This window comes from Papaver somniferum, unplaced genomic scaffold (genome assembly GCF_003573695.1).
Source record: "Papaver somniferum cultivar HN1 unplaced genomic scaffold, ASM357369v1 unplaced-scaffold_135, whole genome shotgun sequence".
NCBI classification, from domain to species: domain Eukaryota; kingdom Viridiplantae; phylum Streptophyta; class Magnoliopsida; order Ranunculales; family Papaveraceae; genus Papaver; species Papaver somniferum.
Window position 1 is genome coordinate 10,658,831 of NW_020622713.1, and position 24,740 is coordinate 10,683,570.

At 37.0% G+C, this 24,740-nt stretch overlaps 2 protein-coding genes, 1 non-coding gene and 2 pseudogenes across 3 annotated transcripts; 4 read left to right on the plus strand and 1 right to left on the minus strand.

The window, feature by feature from the left end:
* Window positions 1-9,975: 9,975 nt before the first annotated feature.
* On the plus strand, window positions 9,976-16,323 carry LOC113333939 (probable ubiquitin conjugation factor E4). The gene is made up of 16 exons (XM_026580300.1): window positions 9,976-11,160; window positions 11,925-12,123; window positions 12,375-12,526; window positions 12,632-12,926; window positions 13,037-13,180; window positions 13,418-13,621; window positions 13,744-13,856; window positions 13,944-14,058; window positions 14,229-14,318; window positions 14,438-14,641; window positions 14,733-14,828; window positions 14,927-15,049; window positions 15,197-15,289; window positions 15,416-15,580; window positions 15,721-15,810; window positions 15,902-16,323. Exons 1-16 carry the CDS (start codon window positions 10,310-10,312, stop codon window positions 16,073-16,075), a joined length of 3,108 nt encoding a protein of 1,035 aa, XP_026436085.1. The 5' UTR covers window positions 9,976-10,309; the 3' UTR covers window positions 16,076-16,323.
* Window positions 16,324-18,251: 1,928 nt separating this feature from the next.
* Window positions 18,252-18,370, plus strand: LOC113334270 (annotated as a pseudogene).
* A 2,127-nt stretch (window positions 18,371-20,497) lies between these two features.
* On the minus strand, window positions 20,498-20,568 carry TRNAG-GCC. Its single transcript has one exon. It is a non-coding gene; the product is annotated as a tRNA-Gly (tRNA).
* Window positions 20,569-21,965: 1,397 nt separating this feature from the next.
* On the plus strand, window positions 21,966-22,136 carry LOC113334275 (annotated as a pseudogene).
* A 782-nt stretch (window positions 22,137-22,918) lies between these two features.
* On the plus strand, window positions 22,919-23,836 carry LOC113334093. Its single transcript, XM_026580429.1, has one exon. It carries the CDS (start codon window positions 22,919-22,921, stop codon window positions 23,834-23,836), a length of 918 nt encoding a protein of 305 aa, XP_026436214.1.
* The last annotated feature ends 904 nt before the right edge of the window (window positions 23,837-24,740 follow it).

Below are 24,740 nucleotides of genomic sequence, written 5' to 3' on the forward strand. Positions count from 1 at the left end.
GTAATCTTGTAAAATGGTTGAGGCATTGATGTCAAGTCCTAAGTGTGGGGACTTTCTGAGAGTTAAAGGTAAGGCACTAGGGAAGTGATAATCACCCCCAAACTTAGAGTTTTCAGTTCTCTAGATAGACCTCTAATTATTTCTTGAATTTCCGTATCTTCAGAGTCCTTAAAATATTCAAGAGATTCTTCTAAGTTATTATCAGGTAGTGCATCTTTACTCATCTCTACGGGTCTATCTTTTCTTCCAAGACTATTGTTTCTAAGTCGCTAGACTCTAAAACAGTATTTTCGAAATGAACCCGTTCCTCTAAACCACTATCGGCTTCGTAATCAAAAGGAAAAACTACATCGTCTAAAACGGTGGTATCCCTAATCAAATCCTCGTCCTTTTGAATAGGTGAATAATCATAAAAATTATTTGGATTTGAAGTAGAAATAATATAATCACTATAAAGCTCAATTGGATTACTAGATTCCTGATTACTATGCCTACATTTCAGATTCTTCATCACTACTATCCTCATCATCATAATAGTACGAAGATGATTGAACCTTATCTAAATAAGTAGTGTTACCAATTATAACCTCGTTATCTTGATTATGTGAAAAAGTATCTTCATTCTCAAGGGTATTATTGGATACACTATATTGGCAATTCAAGTTATTTCGAGCAATACTTTCGTTCGTCTCTAACTCAAGTCTACGTGTCGACTCAGCTATCCTCTCAAGGGTCTCTTCCAAAGAAAGTTCCCTTAGTGTAGGATCTAAGTTTTGAGTTAATCTATTGAGGATATCTTCTACAGATTCAGTTGTTGTTGCAGTTCTTTCGTCCATAACTACATTATTCACCTCATCTAATTTATACGTCGATTCAGCTAACTGACGTGATGACTTAGCTAAATTCCTGAGAGTCTCTTCTAGAGAAGGAATAAGGAAAGGATCATAATAAGGACTACTTTTCAAAAGTTTGATTGTATCCTCTAAAGACGAAGAACAGAACTAGTATTATAATCTTCTTGCTCGTATGACTGATGCGCGTGCGGATAGTAATTGGGCTCACCATGGTATGAACCATAACCTTGAAAAGGTTGGCGTCCCCAGTCACTATTCTCACTATGGTCATAATACTGATGATGTCCATATTCAAATTCAGGTCGATATTCATTGTATTGGCTTCTATCATACCAGTTCGACATTCTTAATTGCAGGGGAATTCTACGCAATCACAAACAAGTCCGACTCGACCAAATCAAACCTATAGAATCTAGCAAACAAAAAGCATGATGGCTCCACTTAGATTGTTTTCTAGACCAGCTTCTATTCCTTCGAAAAGGAATTCGTTACAATTTGAGCACACCCCTCTGGAATCAATCCGAGCTAATGTAAGTTGAATCGAGGCGAGGGAAGCTCAGTGGAGCTTTGATACCCAAGGCCTCACCGCTATCACAAGGCGGCGCAGTCACGCATTCAACTCACAGAAACCATCATGAACTTTGAAATGTGCTTAAAGAGCAACCAATATTTTTCGAACGAGTTTCCTATTAAGCTCGTTACCCTATTGGTCTCGTTCTATTCAAAATTTTAGGCTTAGGTTCGCGTTTGGTTTCGTTTTCCTAAGGCGGGCAAGAAGGAAACGGTGATGAAATCCGAGTCCTTATCTTGTTTGGCCAGGCCTTGCCCTTTACTAGGAAAATAAAGACAGTCCGAATTCGTCCTCAATCAATGAATCACCTTAAGGAATACAGTAACCCGCTTACAGGAGATTCGCGAGTGTTTCGATGGACTTACCTCCCGTACCAGACGGGCGATGAACCGTTGTCGTCGACTCGGGCCACGACTCCTATGACGTGTGCGAACCCGAGGGGCCGAGACGATATCGTAATCGTCGTCCTTCCCTGCAAACAGTTTGTATTTAAATAACCCTTCCGTAGGGTTTAAAAAAATAAATGTCCAAAGTCCAGAATAAAGTCCAAATAAAAAGTCCAAAATTACAAAAATTATGAAAAATAAAGCCTATTTACAAATTCTAAAAATATAAATAAAAAGCTATATACAAAAAAAATAATAATAAAAATTAATCCTAAAAAAAAAATTATGTCTTTTTTTCTTCTCTTTTAGCTTTTAAGCTTTTTGTTCCCAAGTCCTTAGTATTCCACTTCGAACCTGTAAATCAAAGACACAAAAAGAAACGTAAAAAGGAACAAATAGTAATAAATAAGTAAAAAATATTAAACCTAAAAACAAATCTATATACAAGTCCGCGTCGGCGGCGCCATTTTTGTTGTAGTATTAAATTTGCGTTAAATAAGGATTCGATGCTCGGACTTGAAAAGATTTTTAAAACAAAAATATATACAAAATTGTCACAGGATCAAGAGACACCATAATCATTCATATAATTAATATATTTATTTCTAAAACAATTATAGCTCACATAAAAATAGGGACTCTAATTCTTGCCAAGGTAGATTTTTAGAAGATTAACTGTAAATCGAAAGCATGGCATATCAAAAGTACTAAGACCAAGCATAAACCATCAAAAGAAATGACAATCAATTAAGAAAAAATCATAAAACATTTAATAAAAATGCAAGAAGTCATAAAAGAATTAAATATAATTTTTATATGTGTAAAATATGGCTTCCTCCATCATCCCAGTATTGGGGTTTAGCTATTCATATCAATCACACACTCAAAATATTAATTCAAAGTTCAAAGTGTGATTAAAAGAGTCAAAAGTTATAAAATAGTGGTTCTGAGACTCACAAAACACGTCCAACAGAAACGATAGAAATAACTGCAGCTAACTGCGACACTTCGCTGCTGCTGTTGATGCTGCTGAAAATAAGTCTCCCCTGGTGAGTCTGTTCTTCGTGTTCTTCGAGCTTTGTTAATGGCAGCAGCAGGTACAATTCCTGCAACTCCTCCTGCGCCTCCTTGCTGGCCTCCCAATCGACCCCTAACTCTTTATCCCCCTTCTCTGACATAAAACCAACTATTTATAGGCTTTAAATCCCCTTGAAACTCGATCAAACCCCTTGGAAATCTCCATTATTCTTTACGGGTTGTTTGAAGAATAATCTTCTTCTTGTTGCGTTACAGGCTGTTTCTAGCTATTCTCTCGTCTCAAATATCTTCTAGGACTTTTACCCAACTGTTTTGATGTATATCCCACGCAAGATATCTCATAAATCTCTCAAACTAATCTCAAACCCTAAACAGAAACCGTGTGCACTGTCTTGACTTTGTGTGGATTTTCTGACTTATCCAGCCCAATTAGATGGGTCTAATCGCTTCTAACAGGTCCCTTATGTCTTGTAGAGTCCGTGGGTACCAAATTTGCCCATTGAATCGCCTCCTAGGTCGCTCAAATCCTTGATCCAAAACTGTTGACGCTGCTGCCTTTTTTTCCGCCAAAATCCAGTTTTGAAACTTTGAAGATGACCTCCCCCTATCCAGTTCCGGTGTCCCTTTAGTACATGCCCTCAAATGGGGTGCCCCTTAGTAATTAGGTTACCCCTTATCCAAAGTGAGAGTCCGTATAGTAATTTTCTCCCACGAGCGCAAAAACCACTTTTTAGCCAATTTCGCCGCAAAAGCTTATTTCTCCAAAAACACCTACAAAGACATAAAATAACCAAATAAGTACAAAATCGAGCACTAACAATATAAACAATTGGGACAAATTAGACACATAAATGCGTCTATCATGGATTCTATTGGCCTTCGTTGTTTAAAGACTCCCATAGTTACTGTGTTACTTGTGAGCGTTGCCAGAAATTAGGAACCATTTCCCGTAGGAACATGATGCCCTTGAACCCTATTTTAGTTGTTGAGGTCTTTGATGTGTGGGGTATTGACTTTATGGGTCCGTTTCCTAATTCTTTTGGTAACCTATACATCCTTGTCGCCGTAGACTATGTCTCTAAGTGGATTGAGGCAGTTGCGTGTAAAACCAATGACCATAGGGTTGTGATTGAGTTCTTGAAAAATAATATACTTACACGTTTTGGTACACCGCGAGCTATAATTAGTGATGGAGGGTCGCACTTTTGTAATGGACCTTTTAGGCTTCTGATGAAGAAATATGGTATTACACATAAGGTAGCTACCTCGTATAATCCGCAGACTAGTGGTCCGGTAGAGGTTTCCAATAGGGAGATAAAACGTATATTAGAGAAAACAGTTAATCCTAATAGGAAAGACTGGTCGTCTAGGCTTACTGATGCCTTATGGGCTTACCGTACTGCGTTTAAGACCCCTATTGGAATGTCGCCTTATCGGCTTGTGTATGACAAGGCATGCCATTTACCTGTTGAGTTAGAACATAGAGCTTATTGGGCTGTTAAGCAGCTAAATTTTTCACTTGACAAGGCATGAGCCCATAGGAAACTCCAACTCAATGAGTTGGACGTGATTCATATAGATGCTTACGATAGTGCGAAGGAGTATAAGAACAAAATGAAACTTGTGCATGATAGAAATATTTTACGGAAGTCATTTTCTCCAAGTCAAAAAGTTCTTCTGTATGATACCCGTTTACATCTCTTCCCTGGGAAGTTACATTCTCGGTGGACGGGTCCTTTTATTGTTCGCACTGTCTTTCTTCATGGAGCTGTTGAAATTGAGACACCGGATGGTAGTAGTTATTCGAAGGTTAACGGTCAGAGATTGAAACCCTTTTTAGAGCCCTTTCCTACAGGTGATGTTGAGGAGGTCCCTCTGGAGGACCCTGTTTACCCTTGATTGACCATCGAGGAAGTTGTATGTTGTATATTAGTTTTTGATTTTGTTCACCCATGTACTATCTTTTCAACTTCTCCTCGTGTTATTTTACTTTTGGTATTGCTCTTTCATTAGAAACATTGAGGACAATGTTAGATTTAAGTTTGGGGGCGGGGAAGAACTTTTTAGTTGCACTTTTGAAACTTCTAGCATCACATGGTATCCAGTTAGCTAAGTTTACATACTGTTTCTCACTGAAAAGATAGAAATTGGAATGCTAGGGATAACAACCTTTTGAGACATTAGAGAAAAAGACATTGAGATCCTTGAAATTCAGGAGAGAACTTGTTCCTTTTAGAGGGTAACCGTGATGGACCTAACCATACATGATGGAAAGGAAAGTAGGTCAGGAAATGCCAGAAAGACAAAAGCAACCTCACAATGTAGTCTTAGTTACTGGATTGCGACTCTCTCTCAGTAGAAACTTTCATCATCAACAAGCGGAGCGACATCAAAATCTATGAAGAAAGTTGAAGACGTTTTAGGTTTAGAAGAAACAATAGAAAAGAATGATTCAAAAATCAAAGTTGATAGTCTCTCGAGAAATTAATTAAATACACTTGCTTTTGACATATTCTACCAAAGTTATGTTCTCTTGCCTCCATTTAGTTAAAGGTCTTATTGGGAATTTGAAGGTGATATAATTGTGGTAAATTGATGGCGACCTTTTGACTAGTGTTATTTTGCCCGCTTGAGATAAGGATTTGCTTAGTCAAAAGCTTATAAATTTTAATACACGTGGCTTATAAATATGAAAAGACTAACAACACATAAAAAATAGTAATTCATGTCTTACAATTTAGATGTTGCATTCAAAGATGAAAAGATTAAAGACACGTAAAAATATTATAAAATTTGTTTGTATTGTTTTCCAACTGACGCTATGAGTTTCAAGTTTCAATATAGTTCACAATGTTAAACAGTACAGCTGATATGAACTATGAAGAATAAGGATTTTTTTTTGTTTAAAAAATAAAAAGTGAAATTGGTGCACAAAGTACACACCCGTTATTATGGGTTGTATGCTAATCCACGTAACTCTTTCCTATGGATATCCAAACTTGGTCAAAAGTGGCTTCGAGAGCCTGTAATGACGAAAAATCACTGTGTTTTCAAATTTTCAAAGGCAAATACTCAAAAAAATGGTAGTTTTCTGCATTTAGATAAACTCAAGGATGTCTATTCTTGGTTTTGGAGAAGTATTTACTCTGGTCTTGAGATTGTGCAACAATATACCATGTTGGGTTATAGGTCTTGATAGTCCACCTGTACCAATTGTTGGTTCATTTAGCTATAAAAAATAATGTTTGTGATATATTCTTGCCAGGAACTAGAGATTGGAACCTTGATGTTCTTGCTTCACTGTTTTCACAGAGTCGTATTGATCTAATCTTTAAAATGAGAATCCCATTAACATGAGAGGATTTTATTATTTGGAAGCTTGACAGAAAAGGAAAGTTTTTTTTGTTAAAAGTGCTTACCATGCAATCTGTGCTAATGAGGATAATAATATTTCTTTTGTCGAAAATATTCCTAAGGAGGTATGGAAATATTTACGGCATTGTAGAATACCTCATCGTGTACAAATATTTCTTTGGAAATGCATTAAGAATATTTTCCCCGTTAGAGCTAATATAGTAGTTTGCATGTTTGCAAGTCTGAAATACAAACTGAGTGTTATTTCTTCAATTGTAATTGTTGAAATCATGAATCATCTATTTTTTGAGTGTAGTTTTGCTAGATATATTTTTTTATTTTTGAATATCAATATGTATCTAATTGCTGGTAACTTTTCAAATATTGAATTCTGGATCATTACTTGGTTTTCTTCAGGTAGTAACAATGCTTCCGTTTTATGCTTGAATGATGAAAATATGTTTGGAGGTTAATCTGTACAATGTGGTATATATGGAATGACATGTGCTCTCTTATGTTTCATGAATACAAACTGAAAAAAACTGAGTGTTATTTTTGCAATTGTAGTGTTGAAATCATGAATCATCTTTTTTTTCTGTGTAGTTTTACTAGATATATCTGGTTATCTATGAATATTAATATGAATCAAATTGCAGATAACTTTTTAAATGTTCAATCATGGATTATTACTTGGTTTTCTTCAGGTAGTAACAATGCTTCTGTTTTATGCTTGAATGATGAAAAATATGTTTGTAGATTAATGTGTATAATGTGGTGTATATGGAAGGACATGCACTCTCTTATTTATGTTTCAGGGCATTAAGCCTAATGTTCAAAATACAACGTCTAGAATACATAATCTGATAACTTAGTGTACTGAGTTTTTTGATCCCCATAACACTAATGCTGGCAGGATGCAGATTAAAGTTTGGTTTCCTCCTGATAAAGTATTTGTCAAAGTTAATCTGGATGGCTCTTACATTGCAGAAATTAAGAAAGGAAGTGTTGGACTAATACTTCGTGATTTTGCAGACAAATATTTAGGTGCTAAGAGCAACTGCAGTGGACGACTAAACCCAAATTTGGTGTCGAGTGGGCTGGCGTAGTGGGACGGACCATCGATCAAAATTTGATCAAAGAGTAAAACTCGGACCAAATTTGGTCGGCGATTAAGACCAAATCCAAATATAGTCGGGCGTTTATATAATGTCCGCCTACCCGACGGGCGTTGGTATAATGTCCGCCTGTAGCCGCGCGTTCGTAAAGTTAACGCCTGATGCAGGGCGTTGGTATAATGTCCGCCTGGATGGGGCGTTGGTATAATGTCCGCCTGAATGGGGCGTTGGTATAATCAACGCCTGGCATGGGGCGTTGGTATAATGTCCGCCTGGATGGGGCGTTGGTATAATCAACGCCGGACACCAAATTTGAATGGGGCGTTGATATAGTCATGAACCCAAATTTGCAAAGTTTTGAAAACTTTGCTTGGGGCGTTGTCTTTATCAACGCCCCATTTTTTTCTTTTTTTTTTTATTTTTATTTTTGAACCCGGGCGAACGTATAATCTCCGTCCCACACACCAGGCGTTGCTATAGTTCACGCCCCATACAGGCGTTGTCTTTATCAACGCCCCATACCAGGCGTTATCTTTATCAACGCCCCATGCCAGGCGTAATCTTTATCTACGCTGGACGATGAAGCGGACTTTATATCAACGCGCGACCAAATTTACTCGTCACCCGCTACGCCACAGGACGGACTAAACCCAAATTTGATCTTTTTTTTAGTCTTTGGTCTTTAGTTATGCTCGCACCACTGTGGACGCTCTAAAGGAATAAAGTTTGATGAAGAAGTAGAAGAGGACTATGGGGCTGAACATTTTGAATGTAAAGCATTGGAATTAGCAGCGGACTGGCTGAAGGAACTAAGGATTGAAAAAACAATGTGATAAAATCTGTAACTGAGAAAGAGTCATAGGTTCAATCAAAATATAGAAGTTCATTGGTTTAGTCAAAATACAGTCTAGAGAGTAAAGCCAAAGTGTAATAATAATAAGTCATGGTTTTTTAAGTCTATTCATAGACTAGGTAATAAAGTAGCTCACTCTTTACCTCGAAAACAAGAGTTAATGAAGCAAGTTTTTATTTTACAACAGACATTCCAGATTTCCTCACAAAACCGATACATGATGATTAATGTAGTAACTCAGTTTAATTACTAAAAGTCTTTTTAGTATAAAAAAAAGAATCTCTCTCTTTAAAGGCTAGTCTAAAGCTGACTTGGTTCAGACTGGCCTCTCTTAAAGCCCTCACAGGACATCCTAGCATCCTTAATAAACATACCGATCCAGGCCAGTTCTGTTAAAGCTCGACATGTTTCACACCCCTTCAAATAAAACTAATAACACATAAAAATATTGATTCATGTCTTTCGATTTAAATGTTGCGTTCAAAGATAAAAAATATTAAAACACACATAACAATATTATAAAGTTTGTTTATTTTGTTTTCCAGCTGACGCTATAAGTTTCAAGTTTCAATATGGTTTACAATGTTAAGCGGTTAAGCCATATAATTGATATGAACTATGAAAATTGAGAATTTTATTTTTATGTTTAAAAAGTAAAGTAAAATTTGTGCACAAACTAGATATCCGTTATCATTAATCATATGCTAGTTTACTTAACTCTTTCCCATGGATATCCAAATCCATTTATATGTATGTCTTTTTCATCTTCATTTATGATCAATTTGTGGCGTGTTTGGTTTGTGGGAAAGGAATTCTATTCCCAAAAAAGGGGAATCCTAAACCCACCACCCCCATGTGTTTAAGATTCCTTATGTGTTTGGGAGTTCTATTATATTTACCAAACATGGGAATTCAATTGTATTCTCAGGAAACTGATTCCATTCCCTCCAACCAAACAGGTCAGGTCAGTCCAATTCCAAAGCTAGGGCTGTCAACGGTAGCTATTGAAACAAATATGGCCTCTACCATATCCGTTACCGATTAGATTAGCGGATCTCCGATAATATCCGACGGATATTCAAAAAATATTTCCGTTATCCGTTCCGATAATAATGTCGGTTATCCGATAATATGCGGTAATATCCGATAGTAATTTATCATAATAAAAAGAAATTAAGTTATTTTTTAGTCTTTCTCTAATTTCATAAATTACAAAAAAAATCAAAGGAACCTAAGGAAATTCGACTAAACAAAAGCAAATACATTGATCAAATGCACAAATTTGACTTTAAAGTTATTATATTCTTCTCCATCAATATTGAAAAATTCTCCGCTTTTCTCACAACTAATAAAACTAGTTATGTTTTTGTTTTTCCTTAGTATTTTATTTCTATCACTCTTCACACTACCAAACTAACAACTAAATATATTACTCAGAAAAATATAAAAAGATTTGCATATGCATTCTTTAACGGATATCTGATGTTATTATATAGGATAATGCCTTTTCCGTATCCGTTTCGTTAAAGTAAGAATATCCGATAAGATATCCGTATCCGATATCCGTTATCCGAAATTTCGAATAATATCCTAACGATTCGGACAGATATCGAATATCGGTTATCCATTGACAGCCCTATCCAAAGCTGACTTGGTTCAGGCTGGCCTCCCTCGTAGCCCTCACAGGCCAGCCCATCCTAGCTTCCTTAATAAAAATACCGATCCAGGCCAGTTCCGATAGGCCCGGCCTGTTTCACACTCCAAATAAAACTAATAAAATTCCTTATTTGTTACACAGTTCTTTCTCTTTCCTTGAGATATATCCAAAATCCCTCTTTCGAAATCCCCCGAATTTCGCTCACCAAAAATCTTCGTTTATACGTTTTCTCAAATCTTCAGCATCTCCGATCAATCTAATCGGTCCTCCGATTTCTGATCATTGTTATTCAAACTCTAAATCATAATCTAGTCTAAGGCCGTGACCTAGATTCAGCAATGTTTGCTGTTTTGAACTTCAGTCACGGTTCAGGTATGATGATCCATCCAAGTGATTTGTGTGTTTGTTTAATTCATCACTATCACTGTTAAATTATCTTTTCAAGTTTGATTTCAAAGCCCTAAGTTAATTGTTTTAAGTCATGGCGACTAAAAAACCTAAACGATCGACTGAAGAAGTTGAGGATATAATTATTCGGAAAATATTTTTGGTCACGCTAGTTGATTCAATGGATAAAGATAGTAGAGTTATTTACTTGGAATTAACAGCTGCTGAGATTTTAAGTGAAGGGAGACCATTATTGTTGAATCATGATTTGATGGAACGAGTGCTTATTGATAGATTATCAGGTCAGTTTCCCGGTGCTGAACCGCCTTTTGTTTACTTAGTTGGTTGTTATGGTCGTGCGGGTGAAGAAGGTAAGAAGATTACTGGTATGAAAGATAAAAGTTTGTTTTCTGCGATGGATGCTGTTGTGAAGCAGGCTAAGAGATTGACTGTTTCGTATTGTAGAATTCACTTAGGTAATCCAGATATGTTTACTAGCAATGGTGAGAGTAATGCTACTAAGTCGTCGGTTTATCCACTACTTGGATTGTTGTATTCTCAATTTTCGAGTTCTGTAGATGCGTTTGGAGGAAGTAGTAGTAGTACTGATGGTGGATTGAGTTGTCCACCAGGGTTTTTAGAGGAATTTTTCAGAGATACGGATATGGATAGTATGGAATCAATTTTTAAAGAAATGTATGAAAGTTTAAGAGGAAGTGTTTTGAAAGTATCAGCGCTTGGGAATTTTCAGCAGCCGTTAAGAGCTTTAAGGATGTTGGTTAATTTCCCACATGGTGCAAAAGCTTTGGTGAGTCACCCATGGTGGTTACCTACCGGAACGTATGTGAATGGACGCGTTATTGAAATGACAAGTATACTCGGGCCTTTCTTCCATGTCAGTGCTCTTCCGGATCATACTATCTTCAAGAGCGAACCAGATGTTGGGTAAGCTTGCTTCATAAGATGTTTGATTCTAGTGTTTCGGATGTTGTTTATTTTTATTTACCAATTGCGTTTACTGCTCGAGATGTTAAATTTCTTCTCATTTACATCTTGTAGCTTTTTATCCAAACTAAATGTACAATACTAGTCTGTGAATTATCTGATTTTATCCATTTTGTGACAATGAGACTGAACGAAAAGAACGCAGAATAACTTGAAGCCAGTTTAAGACCCCAAAAATGTAGACACCAAAGCATTAGCAAATACCTCTATCTTGTTCACCAACTTCCTTCCTTGCCAGTTCTCTTCTTTTAGTTGGTATCTCCTAGGGTATTATTCTTCCAGCTTCCTGTATACATCACAAGAAGTATAGTTGTAACGCTGCCTGGTCTAATCTCTCGTGGATTCCTTTGGGATGAATAGTTGGGAATTCAGTTAGCTTTGCTCTGTGATTGTAAGCATTTAGGTACTGCAATTGTTTATCGTATTAGAGTTCTAGATAAAGATTGTATGGATATTATTAGTTGCTGATCTGCGTTAGTGCAAAGGCAGAGTTCATAATTCGATTGATCAGAGAAAAGTAAAACCTTTGTCATAGTACTTCATTCTATCAGAACATATAGACCTGGATTAAATTGTTATTGACTCCTTGGTGACTCTGTCAAAGCTTCATTTTTTTTCTGTTCTCATCTTGGTTTGTTCAAAAATTTGGATCTTGCAACTATCGGCTTACTAATTTGTTCGATTTTTTTTGTCCTAAATGCTAGACAACAATGTTTCTCAAATTCACGGCGTCCAGCTGATCTGCAATCTTCCTTCTCAACAATTAAGACTGTCATGAATAACTTATATGATGGAGTTGCAGAAGTCTTTCTCTATCTTTTAAAAAACAGTGATACTCGGGAATGTGTTCTCAGTTATCTTGCTGAGGTTATTAAGAAAAATGCTACAAGGGCTCATATGCAGGTGATTTTCTTTCTTACCTTGAAATATAGTTTATCTTCTCAAGAAAATTTAACAAAGCAATGGCCTTAGTAATGAGGGTCAGTTTCCACAATTGTCTCTCTTTAACTTCCTTTATACTATTAATATGTTATGTTATAGTTTCAAAGCTGGTTGCAAAATGATCTTAGCATATTCCAAGGAAGGGGGAATATTAAATTTTGAGAGGCAATCATTTGAATCGTGATTCACTAGCATATTTATTTGCACTGCAGGTTGATCCAGTTACTTCTGCAAGTTCAGGCTCGTTTGTAAATCTTAGCGCTGTGATGCTTCGGTTGTGTGAACCCTTTCTAGATGCAAGTTTAACTAAGAGGGACAAAATTAAGGCAACATATGTGTTTGATAATACTCGTTTGGACTTCAGGTGCGTTATTTTACGTTCTTTACTTCTATTTTTGCTTGATAAACCTTGGTATTAGATCGAAATATCCATCTTACCATATTCTAATTTATGAAAATGGGTCATTAGAGGATTAACTGCACTCCATGCATCATCGGAAGACGTGACGTCATGGCTTGATAATCTTAAAATGGATGGCTCTGACCGGACATCTGATGAAGATAACCGGATGTTGAAATCTCAAGAAGCCACAAGTTCTGGCAGCAGCGTTGGTTTACCTGCTAGTCTCTCTAAAGCTAGGCCAATGACAATGTGTGGTGGAAAGACTCAATACAATTTTGTCTGTGAATGTTTTTTTATGACCGCAAGGGTGCTCAATTTGGGTCTACTCAAAGCATTTTCCGACTATAAGCATCTAGCTCAGGTAGCTTTAACTCTTCGTTAAGCTGTGAATTGATAATAATAGTTTCTTGGTTTTTGACCGCCTTGTTATGACGTAACTCTGTGTTGATAAAATCTGATATTTCCTTTTAGGCCTTGTCGAGGAGCGAGGATACACTGTCCAACCTTAAAGGAATGCCTCCCACTCCACAGCTCCAGGCAGATATAGATCGTCTGGAGAAAGAAGTTGAATTTTTATCTCAGGAGAAGTTGTGTTATGAAGCACAGATATTGAGGGTATGTACTACAAATATCCAACAGGATTGGTCAAGTTATGCAAAATTATAAGAAAAAGTGAAGATAAGAAAAAGTAGAATCTAGAAACTATTTTCTGTTTTTTGAAAGTGATCTTTATCAGCTATGAAGTATTTTAAGTGCATATAGTTTGGATAGCTGATCAAATATCAATTCTCAAAGTAATTTTATTTATTATAAGATATGACCGCTAATGGGGTTTCTTGGATTTTATTGTAGGACGGATCATTTATTCAGCGCACACTCTCTTTCTACAGATTGATGGTTGTTTGGTTGGTAGATCTTGTAGGCGGGTTCAAAATGCCCTTGCCATCGTGCTGCCCTATGGAGCTTGCTTGTATGCCTGAACATTTTGTCGAAGATGCCATGGAACTGCTCATTTTTGCATCTCGGATACCTAGAGCGATGGACGGGTTCATGCTGGTAATCTTTCTTAACGCAGTTTCAGTGATATTTTGATGCTTTCTATGTTTTGTAATAGTCAACTGTTATGCTTTCTTGTGAATTAGCCTATGCCTTTGGATCTTAATTTTTGCTGTTATCAGGATGATTTCATGAACTTCATTATAATGTTTATGGGAAGTCCCAACTATATCAAGAACCCTTACCTCAGAGCAAAGATGGTAGAAGTCTTGATCTGCTGGATGCCAGAAAGAAGGTATCACTTGAACAGTTTTGCTTTGGCTACAATTCCTCAATCTTGCGTCCGTCATTTAAGTTTATTGCATGTTGGTTTGGTGTGCAGCGGTTCATCTTCAACAGCTTCCCTTTTTGAGGGTCATCAATTTGCCGTGGAGTATCTTGTCAGGAATCTTCTGAAGCTTTACGTTGACATTGAGTTTACTGGATCACATACTCAGGTAAGTGTGTTATGTATATCTCATTTTGAGAGCGTGGGAGGGATTCTCAGTACAACTCATCGAGAGTAATCTCTTTTAACTTCAAATGAAAATCAGAGGTTCATCTTCATTAGCTTCTCGTCCTTATCTCATATGTTTCTTGTTCTGATTGTTATACCATTCTTCTGCAGTTTTATGACAAGTTCAACATACGTCATAATATTGCCGAACTTCTGGAGTACTTATGGCAGGTTCCTAGTCATCGCAATGCATGGATAAAGGTTGTTTAAGATCATATATGTATTCTCTTTTTTATGTCATATATATTGGATTGAGGAATTTTACCTTCTGCTGTTTATATATTTTTGCTTTCTCACTTTTCTGGTTATTGTTATTTCAGATTGCCAAAGAAGAGGAGAAGGGAGTGTATCTGAATTTTCTGAACTTCCTGGTGAACGACAGTATATTTCTTCTGGACGAAAGTCTAAATAGAATTCTGGAACTGAAAGAGATAGAAAAAGAGATGGCTAATACCGTGGAATGGGAAAGAAGATCAGCTCAAGAGAGGCAAGAAAGAACCCGACAGTTCCGTTCTCAAGAGAATGTGAGTTTAATTTATTTTTCTATGTGAAATTTCCTTTTCAACGTTCACCAGTATTGTCAATTCTCAGTCTGAGATAATTTAATTTTTGTAGATTATCCGAATTGATATGAGGTTGGCGATGGAAGATGTGGGCATGCTAGCATTTACTTCAGAACAGATTACAGTGCCTTTTCTTCTTCCAGAGATGGTAAGGTGTCTTTTCTGTAAAGCATATTTCCTCTTTGGCAATTAGGTTATACAAGCTGTCAAATGTCAAGCCTCATTACTCGTCTCTCTGCATTCCAGGTTGAAAGGGTTGCAAGTATGCTTAATTACTTTTTGCTACAACTTGCGGGCCCTCAACGGAAATCTCTTACTCTAAAGGACCCCGAGAAGTACGAGTTCCGTCCAAAGATATTGCTTAAGCGGGTTAGTAACCACATCGTGTTTCACTTGTTCTTGCATTGTTCTAAGCTTTTCTTATAAAGCTGGCTTCCTGTTTTAGTGATTTTGCTCTCCCTTTTTTATCATGTATGCATTATAATTTACTGATAAAGTGCCTATGTTTTGTGGTAGATCGTTGAGATTTATGTCAATTTAGCGAAGGGAGACCGAGAAAATATTTTTCCATTTGCAATTTCGAAAGATGGTCGATCATACAATGAGCAGGTAACTCATCTTGAAGCAAGTCATGTCCACCTCTGCCAGATTTATGTTTCTTGCCAGTTCTGCAGTAGTGAAGTGTTTTGCGTCAAGAAATCTTGTTCTTGTTAACATTTTTAGTTTCTATTGCAGTTGTTCACCGCTGCTGCAGCAATTTTACATAGGATAGGTGAGGACAGTAGGATGGTACAAGAATTTCTTGAGCTCGGTAACAAAGCAAAACTCGCAGCTTCAGAGGCAATGGATGCAGAGGCTACCCTTGGAGAGATACCTGATGAATTCTTGGACCCAATTCAAGTAAGTTTCTTCACTTCCGAGATTGTATTTTTTCGATCTTTGATATTCTTTATACGCTTTATCGGGAGTGACACGGTGAAAATTTATGGAAAATGCAACACATAGATGAGGCTAACGATACCGTATTTATCTTGTTGCAGTATACACTAATGAAAGATCCAGTTATCCTTCCTTCTTCAAGAATTACAGTGGATCGTCCCGTTATACAAAGACATCTTCTTAGTGACAATGTACTGCGTACACATTACCCTTCGCTACTGTTTAAACTTCCGGAAATATTCATTGTTTCTTAATTCTGTTCTCTGTCCTGTCTTATCACAGAGCGATCCGTTCAACCGTTCTCATCTTACTCAAGATATGCTTATCCCAGATGTTGAGCTGAAAGCAAGAATTGAAGAGTTCATCAGGTCTCAAGGCCTAAAGAAACATAGTTCTGAAGGGCTAAACAAGGAAGCAATGCAAACCGAAACAGGTGAAATGATCATGATTGAGTGATAGAATACCTAATTTTGTTGTTCATCAGTGTTACCAGGTAAGACTGACGCAGGCAGGCACAAGCAAAATGTACTAATCTTCTGATTATATGTTTTTGAGATGCATTTAAGCTTATGCCTGTGCCATATGGATGGACTTTTTTTTTGGTATCCTCTTTTTGTAAATCTGCCAATGAAACTGCTGTCCTTACTATATGACAGATTGGACCCTTATATAAATGTGAATGATATTCTTAGCCTTTTACCTTTTTTTTTTGGATAAAATCTCGTAAACGATAAAATAGTGATTACATGAACCCTAAGAACACTAGATGAAGATCGAAATACGACTAAAAGGTAATAACAAAGAGTTTTATAAAAATATGAGCATAATATACCCAAAGAATTCCCCGGCACGGTCATTCGGGAACTCCTGATCAGCCATCCTATTCTATTACCACACATAATTGGGAGAAGCTCATCCAAAAATGGAGCCAGAAACGCTTCATTTTTTTCGTTCCTCTTCTTCATTTCGTTTATTTTCGAATCCAAGAGTGACTTGTCATATTTAGAATTTTTTTGTGGTGTGCTCTGTTTACGAGAAGAAGATGAACCCTACTGCAAATAATATGGGGTTTTTGTATTGTGTCGAACCTCCCCACGTAGTTGGGATCCAGCTAAAGATTTTTATTCCATCAGGGACACCAATGATCATGGTAGCTGCCGTGAAGTAGACATGTGTATCAACGTCTACGCCCACAGTAAACATATGATGAGTCCAAACAAGAAATCCAAGAACATCTATACTGATCAGGCATAAACCATGCTGAGATACCCGAAGACCGGTTTCCCCGAAAAAGTAGAAACGATATGGATGATGATTCCGAAACCAGGCACTTCTTTTTTTAGTAGGTTAGTACATTGGTTAGTTAGTGGACCCAAAATATTGCTTGCCGTTACAGGGTCCAGGGATCGAACCCCTGCCTCCTTTAAGGGAGGGAGCATGAGAACCATCAGGTTACTTGATGATTCTCATAAAAATAAAAATAAAATAAAATAAGATTATGTTAGTTTAGGTTAGCTTCAAAATTCTCAAAGAAAAATTATTTTTTGCTTCGAACATTTACGATTTTAATCCACTAATGAAAACTTGGGAAACTTCAATGGCAACGCATGCCATGTCATGTTATTATCAATACTACAAATAAAGGTAAGAAATTTCCCTAGTAGGCTAGTATGATCGGCCTATCTAGTGAAGCGCAATGATGTCGCAACACTGCAGTAAGTGACCTAACATATGGAGCTACATTATCTGACAATGAAGCGCCATCATGTGAAACAACAAAGCTACATAACACATGTAATACTATGAGATAGTGTTGCATATCCGTAATCCAGAGTTAGCCTAGCTAGATGAAGGGATTATGCATGCATTGCAAGTCATAGAATGACTTAGGAATTGGCTCAAGCATTGCTTTTTTGATTTTTCTGGATTTTTTTTTGTTTGGCGTTTTTTCTTATGTTGACCATTGACTACTTAGGGTAGGGATTAAGAGAGGTGAGAGAAAATATGATTTTTGTGACGTGATGTACGGGGGGCGTCTGCCTATTTTTTTGAAAATCTGAACAAAAAGACCATTTAATTGATTATTTTTATGTTTTCTCATTATTGATACATAAAACAATAAATCAACCAGAACGTTTGGTCGGTATCCTGCAACAAGTTGAGCTCCAACCCCTCTTTGAATAGATACACCTAGTCTATGGAAAATAAAACTATCAAAGTCACTACTAGCATCATTGCTAACTAAGCAATTCTTTAAGAGCTTTAAAAACACATAGTATCTTGACCAAGCTCTCCTAAAGTAGAAAAAACTAAAACTAGTTAAGCAGAATTATTCGTTCCAATTGATTGCACCTTGAAGATCTCGTCCGTACGGGGACTTTTGTGAAAATCTGAACTAATTAAAAGACCATTTAATTGATTATTTTTATGTTTTCTCATCAAAAAACTATTAAAACGGGATTATTCGTTCTAATTGGTTGCACCGACACGATCTCATCCGTCGTCGTAAGATTTTCAACGAGCCGTCATTTGCTCGGATCGGAATTGCCGCGAAAATCTGATTGTCATATTTGGTTGATCGAGCCATTGCATTGGAGATACGTTAAGTAGTATAATTGGTGGAATAATTTCAGCAATCGATCATACCAACACTAATGTACCAGAACCCATCAGAACTCTGCAATTAAGCATGCTCGGGCGAGATTAGTACTAAGATGGGTGACCTCTTCGGAAGTCCTCATGTTGATTACCTTTTTGATTTTTCTGTTTTTTTTTTTTGCCGTTTTTTCTTATGTTGACCATTGACTACTTAGAGTAGGGATTAAGAGAGGTGAGAAAAAAAATGATTTTTGTGACGTGATGTACGGGGGGCGTTTGTCCTATTTTTGTGAAAATCTGAACAAAAAAACCATTTAATTGATTATTTTTATGTTTTCTCATTATTGATACATAATAAAATCTGAATAAAAAAACCATTTAATCTGAACAAAGTTGGAGCTAGCAACAAGATGAGCTCCAACTTTGAATAGCTACACCTAGTCTATGGAAAATAAAACTACCAAAGCCACTACTAGTATCATTGCTAACTAAGCAATTCTTGTTTGTAAGTATATCCATAAAGATATGGTTATATAGTGGAGAGACTCTTTAATTTTTCCCAATGTGGGACTAAAGTTCACTTCATTCACTCGTAAAAAAAAATGATTAAGTATCACTAAACCCTTAGGTTATTAAATCAACCCACGACCAAAACATCTTTTAATTAAAACTCATTTTCTCCAACGGATAGTTGACTAGGCCAATGCTGCTAGAATACTAGACTAACAGACTAAGTCTTCCGCATATCTTGTGAATATTCCAACACATTGTGTAAGCTAGAGAAATTTATTTTTTATCCATGCTGCTACAAAATCCTTTCATTGTGCAAATATTGAATTGTATAGTTACGTGATCCCCCTGTGAATATACCATTCTCGCTGACTTCTTCCCACCTAATGAGAAGATTCTTAAGAAGCTTCAAAATGAAACGAAGAAGTTCTAGTTTATTCAAAATTCTGCTCCTGTGCAAAAGAAGAAACATGATAATACGTACTGATTCTGAATAAAAACAAGTTATGGAACCTAAAGCTGTAATATTCGAGTTAATCTTGTCATTCCAATAACCTCTTTTGATTGGTTATTTGGGAACTCGGAGAAGCTTGAGGAGAAACATCAACCTCATATCAACCTGAAGTTCCACTTAAAATACGTACACGTCCTTAGTTGATTGTAAATTGCAGCATTCTTGGCAAACCGAAGCAAGATCCTGCATTTGAATTCCAGTTACATACAAAACTTCAAGTAGTCTTGAGAATATCAACTTATTAGTGCCAGTAGTAGCTACCAATGCATACATTATTTGGTCGTGGGACAAAAAGTTTATCTCACAAAAATGTTTCTTCTGGAGTTCCTCCGAAGAAGTCTCTAACCTGCAATGATATCCCAGTAAGTGCTAGTAAAAGCCGAAACTACTGAGCTGAGCACTGCAAGTGTGAACCCTGACGTCGTGTTGTTCAACTTATAAGCTGCTCTAACGGCTACAAGAATGATTGTTGAAGGGGAAAACTGTAACAAAGGGCACAAGGGCCACCAAAACAAACAGCTTCAACAAAAGCAAATTAGCAAGGCAAACAAAGAGACCTTATTAAAGTACTTGACTAGAGTCTGGCAAATGAATCGTTAGTTGGTCTAATAATTCTGCATGGCGCTTGAATTTAACTTCTAGAGGGAATAGCTCATATTAGTGTCATCACACTTTTTTAGTAAATGGCCTTCTTAGGAAGGATTCTCTCATCGAATTAACCTTCTGATCAGCTGGATACCCCACGGAGTACAACGAATTCTTTCACAAACGGAAGAATTTGAGTACTTTTATCATTACAAGATCGAGCAATTGAGTTAAAATCCAAGTTTCTTCAGAGCTGTTAAAGAAACTGTTATAGGGATGCAGTTAAACTGTTAAATACAGAAAGCTTTTCTGTGACCCAAAAGGCAAAAACTATATTGTGATCCAACATGCCAGAGAAATCAGTTATGACTGTCAAAACACCCCAAACTACGACAAATTAGCTAGTACCTGCGGCGGCTTAAGGATGCATTTGATAAGGAACCGCGATGAACATTCGTTGCAGCAAAACAGTGAGCTCATACGCGCACATTTTCTTCAGATATCTGAAAATTATGGGAACCCTATCCACATTGTGCGTATTATATCATTGCTCGGACGTTAAATGACAGCAGGTTGTATTTAAGCGAAAAAATTTCCTTCAAACCGAGCACTGTGGGACTTCAATGACTACTGCAAAATGCAGCACACAAGAATGAGAAGAAAAATAAAAATGCACCAGCCGGGAATCGAACCCGGGTCTGTACCGTGGCAGGGTACTATTCTACCACTAGACCACTGGTGCTTGTTGGATTCCTTTTGTTCGTTATCGAAATTCTGTGTACTTACTGAAACAGATTCGATTTGAGTTTGAAGTCGATCTTCAACACCTTCCCATACTGCTATGATTTAATCCGTAGAGTTCATAATCTGTTTGAACTCGTGGCCGTGGTCGTTTATACTGCCAAAAGACAATTTTCCCATTAGCTGAACCCAACGATAAGATTATGGAGTGTCAGACAACCGCACGATCATCACAGCAGCCCAAACCAAAGCCAAGCTGAGAACAATCATCTACGTACAGCCACATGGTCTAGTCATAGACCTGTCACCATTAATCATGCTCTGATACATTATAGGTCTGTCACCACAAGGATGCTGCGGCAATAAGAGGTATGAAAATGTGCAGTCAATAGTTTTTAAACCAACAAGTCTAGGTATCATGCTAATTTTTTTTTTTTTTTTGATCCTTTAAAGAGAATATATTAAAATGCATGCAAAGTTGTGTGCGGGCGAGTACAAATGACTAACGGAGAAAAACCTACACAAAATGCAAAAAAACAAAAATAAAGATAAAGCAAAGAAATTTCTGCGATACAAAGAGTATCAACAGAAGAATACACAAATTGTAAAACTTAAAAATCAAAAGCCACTTGCGGCCTATTGTCAAGCTATCTCTAAAATCCGCTTATAGCATGGAATGGATACTTTCAAGAGATGTTAGCTTTATTTTACTGAAAAGAGGTCTTTATGCATTGATCATCCTCTTGCAAATATTATAATTAAACTAGGAACCTTCTTTTATTTTTTTTATTTTTAGTACACCATTTTGGATTTCAACAAAACAATTTTAAAAAGTATGACTCCAATTTCAGTTAAAAGGAATGTCACTTTTTGTTGCGGTGCCAACTCCTCCAGTATATTAGTTTCCTTATTTGCTTATGAATGGTTTAACTCAGTTAGTTTCCTTATTTAGATAGACTTCTTTAATACTTGTTAGACAAGTTTAGTTATTACTTAATATCCAAGTTTGATGCCAATAACCTGTACCCTACTTTGAAACCTTTTTGGTTCTCTCAATCTATTGCGAAACTTATGGGTAAACCCGTCCAGACTTTTACTGAATTTTGAGGACTTTTCCATGTTTATCCAAGCTGAAGTTTGCTTCAACTCTTGTTAATTCCATGGTCACTAGGGCCATGCCTGAAACTTGAACAATCTGCAAGCAGAGCAAAACCAAAACAATGTTATTAAAACAGATGCCTTAGAATGGACTGTGTTTTTATTGGACAATGAGCATGCAACTTTACGAGCCAGTTTTTGGAAAAATCAGTTTTAATATTTAGTCCCACATGTGCTATGTCGTAATTCGTATTGAGAACTTCAAACTTTAAAAACTGAAGCTGAAATCAGAGTCTAAGCATACCTTTCTCGGCCTTCTGGCTAAGATTTATTAGATTAATATCTGATAGTGCAGGTCTCTTCGACGACAAGGTATTAAATTTAATTTTTTTCATGGGGGAGTTCCCACTAGGGGTTCTCATGCGTCGCATCTGGGTTGCAGCACAACTGCAGAGGCCTGGCGCACCCCCCTACCAAAATCAAAAGATAAATATTGCAGCTTGTTTGCTGGAGTTCTTATACAATAGGCTTGCAATGCGTTTTGTTTGTGATTTTGCGGTTCTTGTTTTGTTTCTCAAACTGCACTACCTTCTTAGGGTAACTCATGTGACATTGATCTGTAGGCTTTAATCACTTTGCTTTTCCAAGTGCCTTGCCCTCCATTTCCGGATTCAGTGCTGCAATGATGCCCTTTAGTTTCATCAGTTGGTATTGTTAAAATGTAAACTTGATGTTTAGTTTAGAAGTGTCTAGATTTATCTAGGCCCAACTAGTCTATTGTAGATTAGTCCATAATACTCTAGCCCATCCAGAGACTTCATGACTATTAGGTTCCAAGCTTTACTAGAATATTCATGAATGTACAAAAGCTTAGAGTCTAAACTATCTAAAAATATCTAGGACATGTTATAGCTAGTTAAGATAGATATTTCTCTAGGGAAATCTAGAGAATTCCTAGGTTGGTTATATCACCTATAAATAGGGAGGTAGTGCAACCTAGTGAAGGTGTAATCAAGTGAAAGACACCAAGTAAGGTGAAGGTGTAAATAAAGTTAGAGTAAGTGAGTTTTGTAAGAAAGTTAAGGTCCCGTACAATCAAAAGTTTTGAAAGAAATAAAATTTGTTTCTTCCAACCATCATTTGAGTGATCAGTGAGTTCAATCGAGTGAGTGCTAAACAGTTTTCTAAACCATTTTAGCCCATTAACCCCAAAATCATTTCCAATAAAGTGGTATCAGAGCCATAAGATCCTAATGGCTAGTGAAATGTTTCCTTTTCACGTCCCTAAAATCACTAAAGATAACTATGAAAGTTGTAGCATCCAAATGAAGGCGTTACTAGGTTCGCAAGATGCTTGGGAGATAGTAGAAAAAGGTTATGTCGAACCGGAGGATGAAGAGGCGCTTCCACAAAATGAAAAAGATGCGTTGCGCATTTCAAGAAAGAGAGATAAGAAGGCTCTCTACCTCATCTATCAAGGAATGAATGAGTCGTCGTTCGAGAAGATATCGAGAGCTGTTAATGCGAAGCAAGCATGGGAGATTTTACAAAATTCATTCAAAGATGTGGACAAAGTAAAGAAAGTGAGGTTGCAAACTCTAAGAGGTGAGTTCGAATCTCTCTCCATAAGAGAGTCTGAATTAATATCGGATTATTTTTCAAGAGTTTTAGTTGTTGTTAATCAACTAAGAAGAAATGGCGAAGTCATGGGTGATAGTCGTGTGATCGAAAAAATACTACGGTCACTTGTTCCAAAATTCGACTATATCGTCGTTGCAATTGAGGAATCGAAAGACGTCGAATCCATGACCGTAGATGAGCTCATGGGATCTCTTCAAGCCCATGAAGAAAGAATGAGAAAGAGAAGTAAAGAGGGAGCGGTAGAACAAGTTCTACAAGCTAAGCTTACTTTAAAAGACAAAGGAGAGAGCTCTAGTAGTAATGCTAGAGTAAGAGGATGCGGCTACTACGGCAGAAGAGGAAGAGGCAAGCAAAATAACGATAATCAGAGGGGCCAGAGGTCGAGCTCCACAAGAGATCGTGACCGAAGAAACAATTCATGGCGCAACAATAATAGGCCAAGGTATGACAAATCTCAAATCGAATGCTATAATTGTCATAAGCTTGGTCTTTACGGCAACAACCCTCCAAAATCAAAACAAATCAAATAGGGTTGCAGTACTTTATCAAATAATTAAACTAAAAAACCCGAGCTTCATTAGTGAAAACTCTAGAGAACTTATTTAATTATTAGGATTGTTTAATCCAATATATAAACGAACAAAGTAAGTTGATTGGATGGTGAGTTAATCAGGGACAGTTGGATGGTGAGTTAATCAGGGAGAGTTGGATGATGAGTTAAACAGGGAGAAGAAGAACAGGGAGAGGCGAAGAAGGAGGCGGCAGAAAGAGTTTGCTACTATTGTTTCTCGTAGAGATTTAGGTTTTAATTGTTTTATTCTTTTTCCAATATTCGGGCACAGAGATCATATTTGGGAGATTTTGTAGGATATATCTATATTTTGGGATGTAGGTTTTAACCACCCACCCATACCATGAGTTTCAAAAAACACCGAAAAGATCTCAAAACCCAAACTTCTTATTGGTATATATTTTCTCAAGTGGGGCCAGAAATTCTAGAATTCGAGTTTTGTTCAGCTTTCAACCACAACTCTCTAAATTGTACTCAAATTATATATACAATGTCCCTAATTTTAACTCCCTACAAATATATCCTTATGCAACAATAAATATTTCCCTCCTTTTTGAATAACCTTATCCATTTAATATTAGATTACTTTAATACCTTCACTTATATAATATTTTTTCTGTATTTTAAAATGGAACAAATTTCTTCCACTACCACTCCACCACCACCACCAGTCCGTCACAACCACTGGCGCCGCCACCACCACCACCACCACCACCGGCGCCACCACTATTCCGCCGCCACCAGCACCACCACTAGTCCGCAACCACCACCACCAGCACCACCACTGATGCAATCAGCGCAAGTCCGCCGCCGCAGCCACCACCATCTCCATCGCCGCCGCCACCCACCCACCGCCACTAGCA

What these genes read in the sequence shown, in the direction of transcription:
- LOC113333939 (XM_026580300.1), top strand. Translation starts at nt 10,310, where the DNA reads ATGGCGACTAAAAAACCTAAACGATCGACTGAAGAAGTTGAGGATATA. An exon ending in CTTTTCTTCTTCCAGAGATG is followed by an intron (nt 14,829 to 14,926) that starts GTAAGGTGTCTT and finishes TCTGCATTCCAG; the next exon opens with GTTGAAAGGGTTGCAAGTAT. An exon ending in AATTCTTGGACCCAATTCAA is followed by an intron (nt 15,581 to 15,720) that starts GTAAGTTTCTTC and finishes ATCTTGTTGCAG; the next exon opens with TATACACTAATGAAAGATCC.
- LOC113334093 (XM_026580429.1), top strand. Translation starts at nt 22,919, where the DNA reads ATGGCTAGTGAAATGTTTCCTTTTCACGTCCCTAAAATCACTAAAGAT.